Source organism: Pleurodeles waltl, chromosome 12, assembly GCF_031143425.1.
Source record: "Pleurodeles waltl isolate 20211129_DDA chromosome 12, aPleWal1.hap1.20221129, whole genome shotgun sequence".
Lineage (NCBI taxonomy): Eukaryota > Metazoa > Chordata > Amphibia > Caudata > Salamandridae > Pleurodeles > Pleurodeles waltl.
The window spans coordinates 649,563,269-649,583,221 of NC_090451.1; the positions used below are offsets into that span (position 1 = coordinate 649,563,269).

At 42.9% G+C, this 19,953-nt stretch overlaps 1 protein-coding gene across 1 annotated transcript in view; it reads left to right on the top strand.

The window, feature by feature from the left end:
* Nucleotides 1-19,953, top strand: part of LOC138268530 (uncharacterized) — a 237,413-nt gene that overhangs the window by 115,313 nt on the left and 102,147 nt on the right. The window contains exon 4 of the mRNA XM_069218253.1: nt 4,233-4,640. Within this exon, the coding sequence (XP_069074354.1) occupies nt 4,233-4,640 (408 nt within the window). The remainder of the gene's footprint in view (nt 1-4,232; nt 4,641-19,953) is intronic.

Consider the following 19,953-nt stretch of genomic DNA (forward strand, 5'->3'; position numbering starts at 1 on the left):
CCCACTTATTAGCAGGAACCTCTTCATCAGATGAAGATGACTGCACAAACATTTATGGATGCTTCATACTGCCCCTTCATGGTAGCAGCAGCCGCATCATTCTTCGTAACAAGCAGGTTTCGTCGCAGAGATTGAACAATCAATTTGTTTGGATCTGTTCCACAGCATTAGATTCACGGATCGGCAACCCTGGAGAGAGAAAAGACAGAACTAATACACAGGGAATTTAAATATTAGCCAGGGTTCAGATTGAAGGACAAGCAATGTGTCCTCTGCTTAATTAGCTCCTTGATTGATTTGGGATACTTAAATCTTGTCAAATATTCTCCTCAATTTCTTTAAATTAGCTAATTGGACGCCGGAGCTTCAGAAGTAGACCGACTCCAGCCTCTAACAACAGAGCTTGTCTGAACTGTATTTGGCTGCTTTCACAGGAAGGGCAGATTTGAAATGTATTCCAGAAACATGGGCCCAAATCAGAGAGGGCTTTGCCTCTGTTGGTGGGATAACAATGCTTTGGAAATATGCAGGGCTAAACTGATTAGTTTTACTCCAGGAAACAAGGTTTCTAAGTGAGTATCTGTCTATCAGGTGTATTTCCTTAAAATCAAGGGGTAAGATTTACACATTTTTCACACAACGTTGTTTGGGACCTTTTGGTCGGGAGTGGTGGCACAACTGTGGCGTACTGTTGTCCTGGCGAGTGAACTAGTCCCACGGCGCCGCTTGTTGGGGAATATTGCAAGGCCTAAGAAGCGTAAGATGGCATACCACTTCCTACAGTTGGCCCTGGTGTTGGCCAGGAGGAGAGTTATGATTACCTTTTATGGGAGCGAGGCCCCCCAAGGTGGATCTGTGGATTCGGGATGTCTCGGAGTGATCAATGGCAGAGGAATTACAGCTTTGTGGTGTTCACACAGATACTAAACTGCAGGCAGGGGGTTTGGAGGTGCTCTGTTCTAGATTTTTGGGGGTGGGGAGGGAAGTGCCTCAGATGATAGTGTTACTGGCAGTGAATCGTCTTTGTCTGGTGGGAAGGATGGGGACTGGGATGGTCCTCATATGTTGGTTGTGCCCTGTCCCTGTGTGGTGCTCACATCAATATTTTTAAAGATATTCTGCACCATCCTTTTGTTTATGGATCAGGACTGTTTAAGACTGTGCTGCTGTGGTTATCGTAATGCGACTCCTTGTTGACAATGCTAACAAGTTATTGTTCTTTTGGAAAACTGAGAAAAGTTTAAAAAAAAATTCACACAATGTTGTGCAGTAAATAAAAATTCTGTGCTGTGCAAAGGGGGAAAACAATACAGATTCATATCTTGTTAGATTGAGATGCTGTCATACTTTGCACTACCATTCTCAAAGGCTGCCTTGCATGGCGCACAGCCTCACAGAGGTCTATGTGTGCTGTCTACAATAGGATTGGTGCAGGAAACGTACCCTTCCAGGATAAATTCCAATGTCTCACGCACTGGATGTCTACTGTGCACTTTAGCATACATGCAATACATGCTTTTTTGGGAAATAAATTCATTTCTAACTGTTAGTGCCTGCTTCAAGGAGGCAATATTTTTTTGCTGTGAGGCCTGTTATGACTAGATCGGATTTTGCATGATATGTTATGCAAATTTGCTTCAGTCTACCCCAGTAACGCCCCTGGATGCAAGGAGACACAAAGCAGCTCAAAAGGGGGTTAATTATGAGGAAAAGGCATGTCAGCAATGCAAATCACCCTTTGCAATGGATAGTAAATACCCCTGTAAGACTCCGGGACTGCTTTAGAGTTTGGTGGATTGGGTTACTCCCGTCTGTCGTATTATGATCCCATTACATCCTATGTGAATTGTAATGCGTCAGAAGGGATATGCGTCACTTTTGTGATGGCGTAATCCATCTGCCAAACTATAAATCAGGTCCTCTATGTCGATTTGCATTGATATGCCTTACTTTGCGTTGCACATAGCTTTAGAAAATCTGAGCCCAGGCATCCATTCTTTGCTATGTTGCAACTGCTACTCCGGACTGGTGGAAACAGACACAACACACATTCAGAGCACTAATAGACGTTTCATGGTGCTGGTAGTCAGTCTGGGAATACCATAGACCGAATTATCATTTTCAGACAGCATTCAAGGTCTTTACTGTACAATTTAAAGTTTTCAGGCATGAAATGCGGATTAGCACATGGGTTCTGGAAGTACCAGGCCCTGAGTACAGTACAGTTTTCCTGTATATTTTGTTGCTGATTCTGGGCCATTCCCACACAAATATGCCTCCTCCTCTCAGCAGAGGAAATTCCTGTCTGGAAACAGAGGTGGCGTTGGCAGGTGTGAGCCCAAACCAGTTCTATTCGCAGTTGAGCTGGATGATATCTTCTACTCAATGTACTATTCTTCCAAACTCATAATCGGACTATTGCTACTCACTTCCCTCAAGATGGAGAGAGAGCCAGAACAGAGGTGACTGGCTTCATTAATGGCCACCTGTGTCATTGAAGAAGGAATTAAAATAAAGTGGGGTTTCAATAAGGGTTGAAGGCAGAGAGATGCCATGATTTCACCTCTTACAGAGTTCTCTTTCTGCCAGATGTCCTTAGATAATTGGTGGTCCTTTTGATGGTATGCCAAGCATAAACCTAGTGCTCTCAACTAAAAGAGGTTATTAGACCAATGAGCTTAGAGAAGATACTCATGCCACATTTTGATTGGTTGGAGCAACTAGAATTAGGCAAAGTTTTCCAGGCAACGTCTACTACCGGCAGCTGGCACGTGGAGATCTCCTGGGAGGAAGAGTTATATCTAGGCTATACCTACACCTCACTGGGCATCCTGGTGGACCACAACTCATCAGTCCAGCATTACTGTGGAGAAACACAATCTATTACTAATTATTAGTGGGTATGGGCCCGTATGGGGTCAACCCTTTCTACTAGTCAAGTATTCTGAGTACAAGGGTCTGTTTGGGGCGGAGAGCTTAAGAGCTCAGACTGAGTCACAGGGGACCCCCGCTTGCCCCAAGCTGGAACAATGTACCACTGCTTTATCATCTCCACTCTCCCTCCTCCAGGACCTCACGCTTGTGGCCCAGACCACAGACCCGCCACATGAGTTGGAGGTAAACTTGCTTCTGACAGCTTCATAACCACATGAGGACCTAAAACAGTTGTAAGGCGAACTATTGCATACAGATATATTGTCTGAAATAAATAAGTCCTAAGAATAATTTACAAAAATATTGGATGTGCACTGAAGTTGATAACAGTAATTGGGTGCAATGTTTGTGGACAATATTCTGGACAAGATATTTATTTTAAATGATGTTCTGACAATGATATTATTGTACACACCCCAAGAACCAGGCAATAGGAGGAGGAGGATTTGAACTGAATTTTGCTCATCTACAGTTTAGTTTCCTAAGCTTAGAGCTTTTAGCTTCACCTGATTCTGTTCCATACAGCACACCAGGCTTTCTAGTGTACCCTCAGTATATATGGTCTTCTGAGACCTAGTTGGGAGCTTGAAGACTTAGGCTCATATTTACTAAGGCTTTCTATGCCACAAAGCCACACGAAACGGAGCATGGACTTTACTTCCAAACACAAAAAGATTGTGCACTGGAAGTAGCTATTTTCTCAGCGCAAATTCAGCTTTGCGCTATTTTTTGCCACTTTGTATCATGGGGTCATTACTAGGGTGGAACAGAGCAAATATCTATAGGTTTTGAAGCAGGCACAACCTAGTAAATTAACCAGACCCACATTTGCATAACAAACGCCTATTTAAAGCAGGTATAAACAGGGAAAAATATTAGTGTCTCCAAAAATCTGACGTCTTACATTTTTGCCTGCAGCGCAAACCGCACAGCCTATGCGTGGGGTCCTTCCGGGTTTCTCTAAACTCTGGATTTAGTACTGGAAAGGTATGCTTCCAGTGCAAATCTTATGGTACCCATCACAGACTCGTCTCTGCACCATGGGTTGAGCCTTGTTAGAGCACCAGCGCGGCGGAGGGTGACAGCATTAAGAGACTAATCTATGGCTCTACATGACCTTTTCCCCTAGCACAACACAACTCAGCAAATTTGTTTACCTCACTATATTGCATGAACAATTGTAAATCTTGGCCTAAGAACCAAGTCCCCCTGAAGTGTAGAATGTACAACGAAAGTAGAAAACAATATATCTTTCTGTAATAGAAGGGAAAACTGATCTTGTGTTTTCTTTCTTCCAGAAGTTTCTTCTAAAGAAGTCCACCTGAGGCGTTCATTTAACAACATCCCTAAAGCTCGCATGAGGACACTTAAGATGTCCATTGTGATCGTCCTGACATTCATTGTGTGCTGGACACCGTACTACCTACTAGGCATCTGGTACTGGTTCTCTCCTGAGATGCTGACAAGGGAAAAGGTCCCACCATCTCTCAGCCACATCTTGTTCCTCTTTGGCCTTTTCAATGCTTGTCTGGACCCAGTCATCTACGGCCTCTTCACCATCCATTTCCGAAGAGAGATCCGTCGGGTCTGTCGTTGTGCCACGAAGACCACAGAACTGGACACAGCTTCCGTGGCCACGGGATCCTTGCGTGTCTCCACCACTGCTGTGCCGATGAAAAAAGTTATTGGTTGCCAGGAAATGCCAGGTAAATTTGAACAGGAGGTCACTGGTGTTGGCATTCACAGTGGGAAGTGTGAACACTGCAAGCGGACGGTGGCTGAAAGTTTTATGTGATGGACTACCGTAGAGTAAACAGCATCTTTGTTATAAGTGTGGAGCCTGAAAAACATCGAACGTGGTCTTTAAGCATTGCATATGACTCACAGAATGAATGAGAGGGTTGAGAAAACAGTACCAATCACGACAAAGATGCATAAAACCAGGTGTAAATTTCTTACTTTGGACATATTTTTCATGTCTACCATGGTGTTACGCCTATGATACATCTTCTCAGTGGGACATAGTAGCCAAATATTCTTGATAATCAGAGGTGTCCTTCCATGCAGTGGTGTACTGCTCGATTAAACAGTATTTCACCTGCCTCAAGTAAGAAATGAACTGTTTAAGAGACAACTGGTCAAGAACATAACTACATTTTTAACTGCTACTTGGTTGTTCTGCAATAAAAGTTTATTTCCAACATGTTTTTGGCAAGGAAGGTGCCAGCTTCTTACTTACTCATTCCCTTAAATTTAAAACTAAGGCTGTAAAGTTGATGTTTGGTGGCTCCCGATCCCAACAACGCTGACCTAAAATATTTGGTTTCTCAAGTTTCTTCCACGACTTGTATTCAAGAGCTCCGGGGTGCTCCGGCACTGCACCTCTCCGGTCACTTACTGCACATTAAAAGTACCACGATATGCATCCCACACACACTAAATGGATTGACACGTTGTGGCAGGAGTAACCAAGGGACATTAGGGGGCTGATTTCAAGTGGCGGGAGCACAGCCCAGACCCAACCTGACTCCCATCGACACCTTGGTGGGAGCCTAGGATGCTCCCTCCAGACAGAATTGAATATGCTCTACCACTGAGGACATACCTACCATAGCCCCACCCTGCGACCTGCACCGCACCCACCTTCCACACTCCCATACACCACCTGCTCAGAGCTGGATCTCTAATGAGCTCTAAGTAACAGAATCCTACCCTTTAATGATGCTGTCCTCATAGTTAGATCAGGGCTGTATCAAAGCATGGTGTGGAGTCAGAAAGGTAATTCTACGCCATTGCTTCCAGCCTGGTGAGTACTTCTTCCATTTTTCCATTGAGAGGGTTTCATAATGTCCCTGGGAAGACATAGCTCTTCAAATGTATTTTATCATCAAGATTCATAAATGTATATTCAAATAACAGGCTTTTTCCCAAGGTGGTGTACTGGTTGCTTCTTTTGAGCTGTATTTTTCTAAGTATTCAACTCAAACTCAGGGCCAGTGCTCCATCTTCTACCAATTTCACATGGACATACAAAGCGTCTGTGAAACCAAGAAGGGATTGATCCTTAATGGTGCAGATGCCTACAAGAAATATCTTACAGGGCTATTTAATGTAGCAAAAGTCAACAAGGTACCAACCTCCATGGCAGTGGCTACCTAGCCAGTTGTATGTTAGGATATCAACTTTTTAATAGCATGCAATCATAATGTCATAGCAAATATCTCAACAAGTGAACCATCAACAAGATATAAGTGTGGTATTCCACCTGAATATCCTTCCGACAATATTAGTGAAACAGAATATTTGGACAAAAAAATAGAACAAAACAAATGTGAAAGCATAATTATCTGAAAGGAAATAAACAGTCAATACACAGACGTGGTTATAAACAAAAAGCAATGTTTATTGCCAGTGCTTGAGCGAGAACACACAGTTGACCAAACTGCCAAGTGTTTCATCTTACTTAAATTGTGCTGTGCCGTTTATACACATGAACATTCATTGGGCTACATTGACCATGCTTAGTCATTCTAGTGCAGGCAGCTACATCATTAGAACTTCTAAGAAGGTAAACCAACTGTTGAGCATTTTGGCACAAACACTATTGGGGTTATTACAACTTTGGAGGAGGTGTTAATCCGTCCCAAATGTGACGGATATACTTCCAGCCGTATTACGAGTTCCATAGGATATAATGGACTCGTAATACGGCTGGTGGTATATCCGTCACTTTACTGTCACTTTTGGGACGGATTAAATCCTCCTCCAAAGTTGTAATAACCCCCTATAACTTGTAGTTAGGTACTTATCTCATACTTAAGGCCCTCAGCGAAGCAATAAACATTCCTTTGTGCAACCAGCCTAGTTATCCAAAAGGCCACTGCTTGGTTACATCTTGCACCTGCGTTCTCACATTTGCAAACACAAAAATTTAAAATTACAGTTTTTAGTCACAGCAAGCACTTTTACACGAGCAGCTTAATACTTGAAATGGGGTGTCTTTCATAAATGGTTGCATAGTTTTCAAAGCCCAAGGGCCCAATCAAGCATTCGTGTGAAAAAGCAACTTTCTCATGCCCGTAACTTCATTTCTCACAGTCTGTGATCACAGAGTGGAAACTGACAGTTTTCTGTTTTAACTAGCTTCTATTAAACGAGCATAATGTAAACAGTCTACAGGCAGATACAAAATGGAGGATTATTTCAAAATTGTTGAATGATGGTTCACATATATACTGTGCTTCAATAGTAAGTCTAGATCTTCTATACCTAACTCCACATATATGGACCTATGTGGTATATACAACTTCAAGGTTCACAGATATGGAGTTAGGAATTGTAAATCTACACTGCCCTATATGAACTTACCTTTCATCAATTTGCTCCTCGAAATTCTGTCCTCGATATTCTTATACCACAATGTTGTTTGCGTCACTATTTAGTAGTACAATCAGTGAGTGTAGATTTATCACGGAAGCATGATATTGAGAACTCTCTATTCTGACACCATATCACTTAAGCAAAAAAGGGTGCAAAATAATCCTAATGAGGTGATGAGAGTTGACACCTAGCACATGGAGGACATTTTAAAATATTGACTGCAGAGTTCAACATGTTCAACACGGCATCACTAGGTCCCAAGACCCTCAGCTGCCTGTAAGAAATGTAAGCCAAATTTAAGTGGCTCATCAACAAATGTTTGCCAACTCTCTTTCAGTAGCAGGGTCTGCACAGTTGGATATCTCTGTGCAAAGGATGGAGTTCTCGAAACCAGCACACCTAGTAGAATGAATAAAGTTGAGACTGAGCAAGCTATGGAGGGAAAGTAGCAATATCAAGAGAAAGAATAAGAAAAAAACAACATAATGTAGAGGAAAAAGACAACAGATGCAAACAGTGCACAGAAAACTAATTATATTTGGAATTAATACAACTTATAGAAAAAAAAAAAGAAAAAAAACGACAAAGGGAAAATAGCGACATTAGGTGGAAATGCCAAACACAGAGGGCAGAGTTAAACAGGAGGAATGGATCAAGAGAGGAAAAGAACATGGAAGAAAAAAATACTAAAAAAAAAACGAAAGATCTAGATTTTATATGAAACGGGAGAAGTGAGAATTATGGCAGGTCATATGTTTAATTTTACGGTCACGCCAAAACACATCTAAAGTGGGGAATACCAAATTATAAACAGAGAAAGAGGAATTCCTTAAGTGAATTTCTACTGTTATTCGTGTGTTTTTGCCACAATTATGTGTTCGAAGGAATACTTAATTCTCTTTTAGTGTAAAATGTGTTGTCCCTGCCTTCATGACTGTCATCATCCCTTCAGCTGACTTGATTTTCTGATTTTACCTGCGTCCCCTAGTGAATCAGGACTCCCTTGCCAATGAGCTTTCCTTATATCTAGTCCCCTATAAACCGACGTGCAGCTTTGTAAATATTAACATTAAAATCACCTTAGAGCGACTCTTGTATGCAAGGTGTAGCTACTGAAATAGAGTCCAGGTTACCGTGGGACACTAATATTATGGACAAAATATTGAAGGAAAAATATAGGTAAGTGTGCATATATTTTGTATATCTGATTACACATCTGTGTACCTTGAAGATACAATCCTGAGAGGCATTTTCCTCTTTCTATATGTGCTGCACGCATGGAAAGAGAACGTAACAAAGAGAAATAAAGGTGTTCCTTCTCGTTGTGCCTTTCCTGGGGAGGCAAAGGTTTTTGATGCATTCCCAGGTTTACCAGTAATAGTAAATCTGTGAATGTGCCAAAATCCATGGGCGGATGTGAGAGAACACCCACGCTCCACACATGAAACGCCTTCCCAGGGCAGACTAACGCACCACAGCAATTTGCATTGCATTGTGTTGCGTACTCTAGATTTATCATGCCGGGCAAGGCCACACAAGATGGCCTTGCCTGACTTCTTAAATCTAACTTAAGAGTTGTGCCACTCATGTATCGGGTTGCATGGTGCAGGAGCAACACACCTCTTTGATAAATATGCCCTTAAGTCTTAGAACCTAAAAATGAGTGCCGGAGCCAAGCACCAGCAGTCACCAGCACAAATTAAGCTTTGTTTTTTTGGTCACAACTATCACTTTTCAAAGCACTCTAGCAGTAATGATAAAGCTTAGATGGCAGAATCTAGTTCAAGCAAACATGTTTGTTACCGCACATCTGTGAATGTGCTGTGCACGAAGCTGAATCCATCCTGCACATGTACAATCTACAAACAAAGTTTTTGAGGCGCCAGAGGCAGTGATGCTCAGGGAAAATCAAACTTGGATGGGGTTTTTGAGCTGCATGCTGATATGTAGGGCGAGCTGAACTCTGGTTATTGCTGTGTTTTATAATTCAAACAGTAGCCAGTTTGGGACATTGCTTCACTTGGACTAGTGCCCGTAACACATTGGCTATGATACTGGAGGCGAGTGTCCTTGCTGTGAATCTGTTGCAGCAGTTTAGTACTTGTGCACGTAGGGCTCCACTTGGAATCAAAACCATCTCTGGCAAGAATGGTTACATCATCGCTGACTGGAACACGCAAGGGAGTGTGGCAAGTCAAACCCACCCCTCTCTAGTGTTTTTGTCGACATGCCCTGTCACCTCAGGCAATTTTAGGAAAAAATAGACCTACACAGTGCATATCTCAAGACAATCTATATACAGTTGAAAAGTTAAGTGCCCTCAAGGCTAGGTCATGGCAGTCCACTTAGCTATGAAAGAAGCCTCCCTAGCTAGCAGGCCTCCGGAGACACCATAATGCCCACACTTTTAGCCTGACACAGAGTTATACAACTTTTATCTCCAATGACTGCAGTGCAAAGATGAAATGGACCTCAAGGTGGTGTTACACCTGTTTTCGGGCCTCAGTGCCCGTTACTGATGTATAATCCCTGTTTTCAAGAACACTCCTGTCATTGACGCAAAATCCCCATTTTCCAGCCCCAGTGCATGTTACTGACATATAATCCCCATTTTCAAGCCTCAGTGCCTGTCATTGATATGTAATTCCCGTTTTCAAGATAACTCCCTGTTATTGACGTATAATCCCTGTTTCCATCTCTAGTGCCTTCTATTGACACACTGTAGTTGTATTTATATGGCCCTTACTACCCCTGAAGAGGCGTCAAAGTACTTTTTGGCGAGTAGCATGCTACTCTGAAACCCAAAAGGATTAGTGGTGGATTAGTATAAGGAAATAGGAGTTAGTTTGCATGGTAGATATGTGAGTCTGTTAGTTTGATTGAATAGGATAATGGAGGGATGGAAGAGGGACGAGTTTAGAAAGTCTTATTTTGGAGATCGTAGCAGTAAAATGAAGTTTGAGATGCCTAGAAAGGAGAGATGGAGGAGGGAAGAGTCTGTAGAAAGGGATTAGGGAGATCATAGTAGTAAAATGTGGTTTGGAATGCGTCGGTTGTTTGGGAGGTAATAGTAATAAACTGAGGTTTGGGGGAGAGCCAGGAGGGTCAGAGGAGGGAAGAGTCTAGGAAGGGTTATTTTGGAGATCATAGTGGTAGAATGACGTTTACCATCCTTGCTTTCAAGCACATGTGCCTGTTATGGACATATAATCTGTTTTCAAACCCAGTGCCTGTTACTGACACATAACCCCTGTTTTCAAGATCAAGTGCATGTTACTGACACACAATCCCTGTTTCAAGACACAATTCCTGCTATTGCCATATACTCCCCGAAGCACAGTGAAACTGTTGAAGCACAGGCTTCCGCTGAAAATTGCTGCCACTGTGAAATATTACTCTAGGTACAGATTTACCTCCAAACATTAACCTGTTGCCCATAACATCTTGCACTTCTCCCCAAACGCAAGTCAACATAACAGTCAAAAAATAGCTTTTGTAGCTAATTGCACGCAGAAACGCTCAGCACATCACTACCCATGTGCCGGCATATGTCCTGTTACTTTCTGGCCACTGGGGTTAAACAGCAGCAGTGCCCATCTCATTTGAACTAAAGATGTATAAATTCTGGGTCCATGTAGACTTAGGCTCATAGGTAGTCTAGTGATGTCTTACTGACTGAGTTAGACACTAATTGATATACCATGTTGGATTTCAGTGCCAAATTGTGCCCCAATTTCTTTGGATAGACACTTACACACCGTCAGTGCTGGACTGGCCTTCCAGGCAGGTTTAGAGTATGGCACTGCCAGATGGTCCATCTTGAATCAAATAAGTTCTTTTTAAGGTCAATTGGATAATGTAAGGATCACTTAGAACATACAGTCTTTACATAATGCAGCACATGGGCCCAGGCACTCTCTGAATTCCCTAATGTGCCTACATTAGGCCAACAAGGCATCTTTAGCACCAAGGTGTAACCCAAAAAAGATGCCTGGTCTGAGCGATCAGCACTATGTGTGCAGTTTAACTTGTCTCCCACCTTTGTTGTTGTGGTGGTATCTCGTGGTGCAACAGTAGGTGCCAGTCTTTCATCAGATTGAGACCCTCGACGCATCAATAGCAGGAGGGATCTATGTGGCTGCAGGGTCTACCAGTAGTCAGAGCGCAGAAGTCAACATATACAAGCTTATGGACTATGAGTCAGACATGGTGATGCATTAGACCTAGCAGTGGGATCATGTTCATTGCGGTTAGAATCAAAGTCGCTGGTGCCACACAGGGTCAGGGTGCACGCATAGAGAAGACAATGTCATGTCAGTGGAGAGGTCAATTGTGGATGATTACTTAATGGGGGTATTCCAGGAACCCACCATGGCTGTGATGCTGGCATGTAGAGGGCTGCAATTTATTGCTCAAAGGTGGGAAAGGACGTGAAAACACGGAGGTAAACAACAACATCGGCACCGTTTGTAGGCTGTGTCATCGCAGCAGTCCAGCTCACTGTACCCTGTCCTGGGCTCTAAGAGACATGGTGGGCCAAAGAACCGAAATCTGCTCTCCTGGGAGGAGGATGAGATGCTGATTAACATGTTCTCCTAGGAGAGACTGGGAGGAGTCTGGGAGATCACTGCTTCCACAGTTCAGAATCTTGAATCAGTCTGAGCAGCAATGATAGCCTGTAATGTTGACAACTCCTTGCAGACACAAGTCATAAGAGAACGAGTGGGAAGGTGGGTGACTAAAAGTGTATGGTTGGGTGTTTGAGAGGGCCAAGAAATGGTGATGTTGGACGTATGAAGGGAATCTGGTGGGTCAACGCGTCTCTGTTTGTTGGGTTTGAAGGTTCAGTGGACTAATGCACCCATTTCAGGGATCTGTGTTTCATTCTATGCTTAATTGTTCGAGTCCAGGCAGATCCACTCATCCTTTTATCCTACCAAGGTAAATAAGAAATGGATGATCTTGCTCTCCACCAATACATATATTGGGATAAAATACCCCCAACCTTTCTGATGCTGGCTTTCTTCTCTCCTTGGGACATAGTACCTCTCATGCTACTGGTAAATATCAAAGATGCTTGTTCTTCAATTTAGAATCCATGCAAGATGGCACTCTCATTGCAGAGCACTGCTGTGTCTATGCAATAAAAACATACATTGTCACAAAAGGGACACATATACAGTCACAGACATTCACATACAGAACTACACAACTCTATGCAAGCACACGAAAGTTTAGACGTGATACATTCAGACGAACATACAAGCATTCACACACCAAGACAGAGAGAGCTGCACCCAGAGAGAAAAAATAAACAGAATTGTGCAGCTTTTGTGCATATGTGGGTATCTAGCTGAATTTAGAAAAGGATATCTCAGGGGAGACCCTCCTCCTAACCCTCCCTAGGTGTATCAGTCTTGCTTGCCATGCCCCTTGCACAGTGCGATACCACGCAATGACTTAAGCGTCACTACTTCTTGCAAACACCAGCCGCCACTGCCACCAAGGTATGTGTATGTGGGGTTAGGTATAGAAAATGTATAGAAACTTATGTTTCAATATTTTGTCCCTCAGTATTGTTCTAATGATATTCTGTTGCGTCGAGGTTTGAGACTCGATAGTCACATGCCACACCCATGCATTTTTCAGTGGTTAGCCAATGAGAGGTTTCCGCTTATCAGGATACAGGAAAAACGCCCTGTTCTCTTGTGACCATAGACATTTAACCAATAATCATCATGTCATGGCCCGGATTTCGAGACAGCAATCACCCATGACTAAAGGGGTTGGATTTGGGTGGCTTCATACATTCCAACACAGTTTATTACACTTTGGGGGCAACATGCACACCATGTCATGAGACTCTTAACATGTTTCCATGGTGTAGGAAAACAAGTTGGTCAACAAGAATGAGGAAATTAGGAGTAGGAAGGCACGTGTTGATGACCCCAGGGATTGTTGCTTCTACAATGCTTGTTTGCATATGTGTCCCACCACTTCTCAACACATCTAAGTCCCCCCTGTGTTGTGAAATATTCTCTTTGTTGAAGGAACAAAATGGCAGTCAGCTATTTGGGAAGCAAATGAGATATGTCAGTGGCCTCAGTGACAAGATAGCTTTGGTACAAAGAAGAGTTTTGTTTTGTCAGCTAGTCATCGCCACGTGGAGTACTTCGAGTGTGAAAAGGAGCAATATCCCTGGTCCAGACGAGATTCCACAAGAGGAAGAGATTAAGCCACCGGTTCAGATGGGCCCGACATCTACGCATAAATATTACAACTTTGCAAAAGTAATATTTGCCACTGCATGTATAAAATAGCAATTCATTCTGTTAATCGGTTTTACTTTCCTTAATTGTTCGATGCTGATGTTTGTATTTCCCAAGAGAAGTTAGCAAAAGTATCTTTTCAACTAAGAATGTCGTTAGAAAATGTCTACTTCCAGAAAACATGGCCCCCGTACCCATGCTAACAGTAAGGTTGCAAGTAGCAAAAGACATTTTATTTTACAGAGATAACTTGAGTCTGATGTGTATAACATTTACTCTGCACTTGGAGCTGGGTTAGTATATTGTTTAATCAGGTATTCAAGGTGCAAAAATTCCTTGGGTTTTATTTTGACCCACATTCTTGGCCTCTGCTCAAGCAGGACTGTTTTCCAACACGTTTGGAAGTTTTGTTGCAGCTGTAAGCGAAATAAACTTCCTCTGCAGGCTAACATCTGGAATTTGATCTTTGGCCAGCCTGCAACACTTGCAACATTTGTTTGCACAGTACAGCTGATTTGTTAAAAGAAAAGGGTAAAACATTACAATTAAATTGTAAAACCGTATTCATGTTTAGGGAAGGGCACCAACTATTGAGAGCTGCTTAGAAGGCCCCAACTCCCTAGCAGTCAAAATACCAGTTCCCCAGAGTCCAAAAATGCTTTTTGTTGAAGCATGTGCATCTTCTGACATGAGTCATCATGCTGAGGTCCCACAGCTAAGCTTTGCTTTCTCTACTGTGGTCAGATGAGGCTGAGAGGGCTGTCACGTTCTGATGAGGATTACCAAGGGTGACATTCCAGGAAGATTACATTATATAAGATTTCATTGGCCATGATGTGTTCGGGAGGTGTTCTGGGGATGGATTCCAGCACTCAGCATGCTTGGGCTGAAGGGTGATGTTGTAATCTTCAGGACCAGGCCAGTGATGAAGTGGGAGATGGTCAGGGTTCTAGAATTTAATGGCAACGAGGCCAACAACATCCACTGTGGTTCACATTTCGGAGTATACACCGAGCTTGTGCTGGAGGGTGTGTTGAGTGGAGTGGAGTGGAGTGGAAATGCGGTTGTTTGCATCACTGGTACATTATACTCAGGCGCATGAGAGAACCTATTATATCCTGCACACCATGACATGTTTATCAGCAAAACAACATGAGCAAATGGGTCTTTTAGCAATAAATGCAATGAACCTGCTTATCACTACTGAACCAAATTGTGCCTCACGCGCAGTCAGCAACCTGATAACACTCATGGTGGCCCTTAAGGCTACAACCCGATCAGAGGGCACCGAGCCTGGGCTCTAGCCAAACCAGATTAGGAGGCCCAGGGTTTTTTGCCCAGAACTCATCCAATAATGGCAAAAGTCTTAAACAGGTGATGAATTTATGAACAGCTAAATAATTTTGAAAAGCTGTGGGATCTGTTTAAGTCAATTTAACATTTGATTCAACCCACTTTGCTTACAGCTGCTAAAAAGTAAAAGAACAGTTGTACAGCAAAGTGAGACTTGGGACACCTACCATTTGAATTTTGGGACAGCAATAGGGGACAAATTATTGTAATGTATGCATCTGTTGAGGATTAGCGAAAACGAGGATGCGTCCAGAATAACACCCATATTTGTTGGCTGGAATATTTCATTTGCCTCCTCAAAATCCCTGTAGTAAGTATGGTTAAAAAACGAAAAACTTGTATAATACAGTTATGCCTATTTCCTCGTGATAAGGTTGAACGAGCAAGCGCGCTGGCCTTTGGTAATCTATCTGTGGGCTTTTTATCACGCCCCCCCGCATGCCAATCACTATCACTCGTTCATAGGCTTGCCTTTCAAAAATCCTTTGTTATCACTGGTAAATGCTTTACGTTTGTCCCTCCTTGGGGCAGTTTTGTTACCGCCTTGGCCATCGACCCTGTTACATGGATAATTGCACGTTTGCCGATATGTTTGGCTGCGAGTGAACTTCTTATTCCTTTTGTGTCTCTCCTCCGCACTCATGCTCATGGCGGCCGTGGCACTTTGAGTCGGCTTCCTTATGTCAACTGTTTTACTTTTCAATTTATCTGACAAGAAAAGTCCAATTAGGAATTTACAACGCCAATAGCTCTAACTCAAGCAAACGTTAGACCCATTGTATTGCAAATGCTTGTTTTTAAATTGTGATCAACTCAATTTGGCTCAAAGCGATAACGCATCGTTTGTGCCCTTTGTTGCCCTGGCGACAGACGGCTATCTGTCTGTTTTGAGCACTCATGAGATCAGTGACGGTCCTAGGAGTATCTCAGATGGTTATGCTGTGATGGTCACTTTGCATTATGTCGCTGGTGATGTGGCTACAGTCATGTTGCTCTTAACAGTTTCACATTCATGGAACAATGGCACCACCCGGTGTGTATATTACAGGCAGACGCGCCTTTTCAGCTCATGCAACATCAACACAATGCAAGTGGAGTGTGCTGGTTCTACCAAAAGCAACACATGTGTTTAGTGATGCACCAGCTCTAAACGAAACTGCTACCTCTGGATTCTAAAACTGCCTGCCAAACATTCTGTTTCATCAGTGTTCTGAGGTGTGTGTGTGTGTGTAGAAGAGGACTTGAGCCAATGGGAACATCAAATCATGACCTAAGCGTGTGAGTGTTATACCTCGGATGCACACAACATTACTTGCGAAATTAGTTGAATTACATGTAGGTTTTCGAGAACTGATTTCAGTGGCACTCAAGGCAGACAAAACAGACTTACAGCTAGAGATCACTGTATCTTGAGAGAGCCGCATTTTGAACCATTTTTTATAAAGCGTACAACAATTACAATTTTTGAGTGAATTGCTTTAAATCCACACATTTTATCACAAAAAAGGGATTTGAGAAACGGGTGTGAAGTTAATTCATGTCTATATTTACGAGTACAAATACGGTCTTGAAAAGCATCTATTAGCCGCCGGTTTCGGTTACTTATTTGTTGCAGCATTGCAGCTCCACCCTGAGGCATGCGCAGGTTTTTACCACTGGGGGTTTCTTTTGCAGAGGTGGCTTAGTTCTTGTACATCTGCATTTTGATCAAAGACCAAGGTGCCATTTTTTGATTCAGGTCGCCATTGTGCAAGTTGCAGTATATTAGTTACATGTGTTACTGCTAACAGCACCAGAATAGCACCCAAGGGGGGGCCTCATTTAGACCATGGGGTGAATGATATCTGACAAAAACTGACCAAGGACAGGTTCACCTTCACCATTGTTCCGCCACCTCATTTCCAAGGGAAGGAATGTGTGGTTGGCCCATTGGCTAACCTGACTGAACTGGCACTGGGCCTTTGTGGCAAGCAAGGCAACGGTGGAAATAGTGCTGGAGGGGCCACCGCCCTAGTCGCTTCCTTCGACACCATTCATGGTGCTGTCTCTCCCGTCCGTCTCCATCATGTGCCTCGTGACAGACCTAGATAGAAAAGGTTCAGCAATGTCGCCTACTCGTTGAGCGAAAACACCCAGGCAGGGCGCTGTGGACATCAAATAGGGACTTTTTAGATGGAATATGACCTTGCTTGGTTTTCTTAGAAAATAATAAGTCATGACTGGTCCGGGATTTGAGTATGGCATGTCAAAACTCCTTCAAGATGAGAGCCTATTTCTAAAACAGTTGAACATGTGAGTTGTTTGTTGTTTTTGGAGGAAAATGTCAACTGAAAAAGATAATGACCGGATTTATTGCTTGACTGGCAGCCCAACATCCCGCCGACTGGCAGAGGACATTACACCCCCACCCTGACAGACAATCACCTACTCTACTGTGAGATCACTGCCAGCCCTGTGGTGGTCTCTTAGCCGCGGCTCCTATGAAATAAGGTGGACCACAGAAACTGACTGTCTGCCGGGCTCAAAATGAAGCGGGCAGACTGACAGTTTGGATACACCTCCACATTTTTGATGGATTACCCTGTCGGACAAACTATAAATCAGGCCCTAAATCTGGAGGAGAGCCTGTGTCAATTGCCTCAGAAGTACAGGGTCAACACATTGAAATATATAGACCCCCTATGTATTTCCACTTCTGAATGCCCACATTCTAAGTTACCAAAGCTAAGGGATTCACCAAGAAAGATGGTAAAAGGTTCCAGGAAATGGAAATGCAATCTATGCTTTCAACTTTCATACGCTCTGGTAACGCTGCACCAGAGCCTACATGCCTTTCCTTTATTCCACTCCTTTATACAAATCATTCTGCCTCAACAGTCATGTGAGCTGTGTGACAGGCTTATGCAGTGCTTAATTTGTAAAACATTACATGCCAGGGCCCTCGTCAGGAGGTCATTTCAGCTCGCACCACCCATTGCCCCTACCAGCGATGCCAATGACACCACAAACACAACTACGAACCATCACACTCCTACAAGTGTGTCATTTCAGACTATTTCAGGCCCAGAAAGCTATTAGAATGGGTTGGTGACAGATGCTAGTCATTTCTAAAGTATAGTGAATTTACAAACAAGTTCTGTCATGTGCATCTCTAAATAGGATAAACAGTGCCACCATGTGACAGACTGTCATAGGTGCTGCTGTTCACAATTAAGTATGCGTGGCGAGCAACAGAAACCACTGGCTGAATTAAGCTCTGGGCTTAGGTAAGAAGCTTATAAATAGCCATGCTACTTTTGTTTGTTTCTATTTGTGCTCCTTGAACCATCCCTCAGATACAGAATATAGATTCTGTGACTACATGTTGTTGTTCGGCTATTTGAGTCTACGGCGATGTCTTGTGGCAATTTATGCACATTGCAGTCCCAATGTTTGGACTAAACCACTGAGAGAGGGCACTCACAAACATTTTTTGGGCAGACAACAAATGTATACTGTCAATGATTCCACACCACCAACCTCTAAGTTATGCACAAAGCCATGTGAAAAAATCCAAACCTGATCAAACATTGAGTTTATCAGTTGTGATCAGTGTGCCATAGTGTATCTCAGTTTGCTACCTCATGGCGTTATTCTCCAACACTTGCTGTCAATACCCTCGAGACTGGATAACCGAGGCATTCCATTTGTACAATCAAATTAGTATTTAAATAGTATTGGGACAATGCTAAACAATTTATGCACCACATTTACTGCCCAGTAAACACCTACTGCTCCAGGACCCAGAGGAAAGACTGTACAATATTCTTCTGTCATTTTATTCACTTGTCTGTAACCAATGGGACTGCTTGGAAAAAGGTTTAATTAAGTTAGAGAGTTCAATAAATACAAAACCTGATATGACCCAAAAAAGAGGGCAATTTACTGAGATGGGAGATCATTACACCCCAAATCTCGTAGTTAGATAGAGCAGAGTGGGCATGCTTTAGACATGGCTCCTGTAGAGGTGTGAAATGTAATCCTTGTTTTACCACTGTGAAAAGGTATTCTGTGCTGAGTCCTTTCCTTGGGGGACGGCCATCTCTGGGCCTCACCGGTGGAACCACCCGACCCATTTGTGGCGCATTGAGCACGCTGGAACCAGAAGATGTGGGATTTGGGGCCATATGTAGGAACACATTTTCCCATAGACATAGAATGGGCAAAAACCTTTGATACATCTGGCCCTTAGTCCTTCACGACTGGTCTTTGAATTGAACGCTCGCTGATGACAGATTTGGTGCTCAGAAGGTTACTAGTTTGAGTGTCAACAAGATAGATTCAGCATCCCATCCTTCTGAGAGTAAACAGTAGGAGAGGGTAAATTGTAGAGTGAAAATAAAGCATGTAAAGAGCAGTATCGTAAAAAACAAAAAAGGATGGGAACAAAAGAAAGGTAAAAAAATGATCGTAAGCTTTGGTAGATAGATCAGTTGTTTACTATAACAACATCAGATATCCGTTGAGTTTTCTGCCTGCTGCTTGAACCGGTTTCCACAGGCTGCACAAGTGGATAACTGTAACAACTTGCAGAGATCTGTGTGTATCCTGCAGGCTCCAAATTATAATCCCAGTGAGACACATTAGCCATTTAAAGCCTACCACTGGGATCTAGCTGTGTTTTATAGACCTTAGTTGCAACCTAGTGAAATTGCTGTGCCAAAGCTGAGAGGTGACAATGTGGAACATTCTGTAACCAGTGAATAAAAAAATACTGTCCTCCCATATTTTGCAGATATTTGTACATTTCAACAATACGTGCACTAGGAATCAAATAAATGTGATTATCCTTCAGTCTGGTATATAGTTGAGACAAAGAAGGCCAATAGATTACTGTCAGGATGTGGTGCATTTAGGCACGCCTCTGCCCGCTGCCCCAAAACCACTGGTCACACTTCAAGCCCACAGACCCTGCATTGGGTTCCCCCAACCCAAACCTATGGATTCAGCTTCACATTTTATATACACTGTTTTTTAC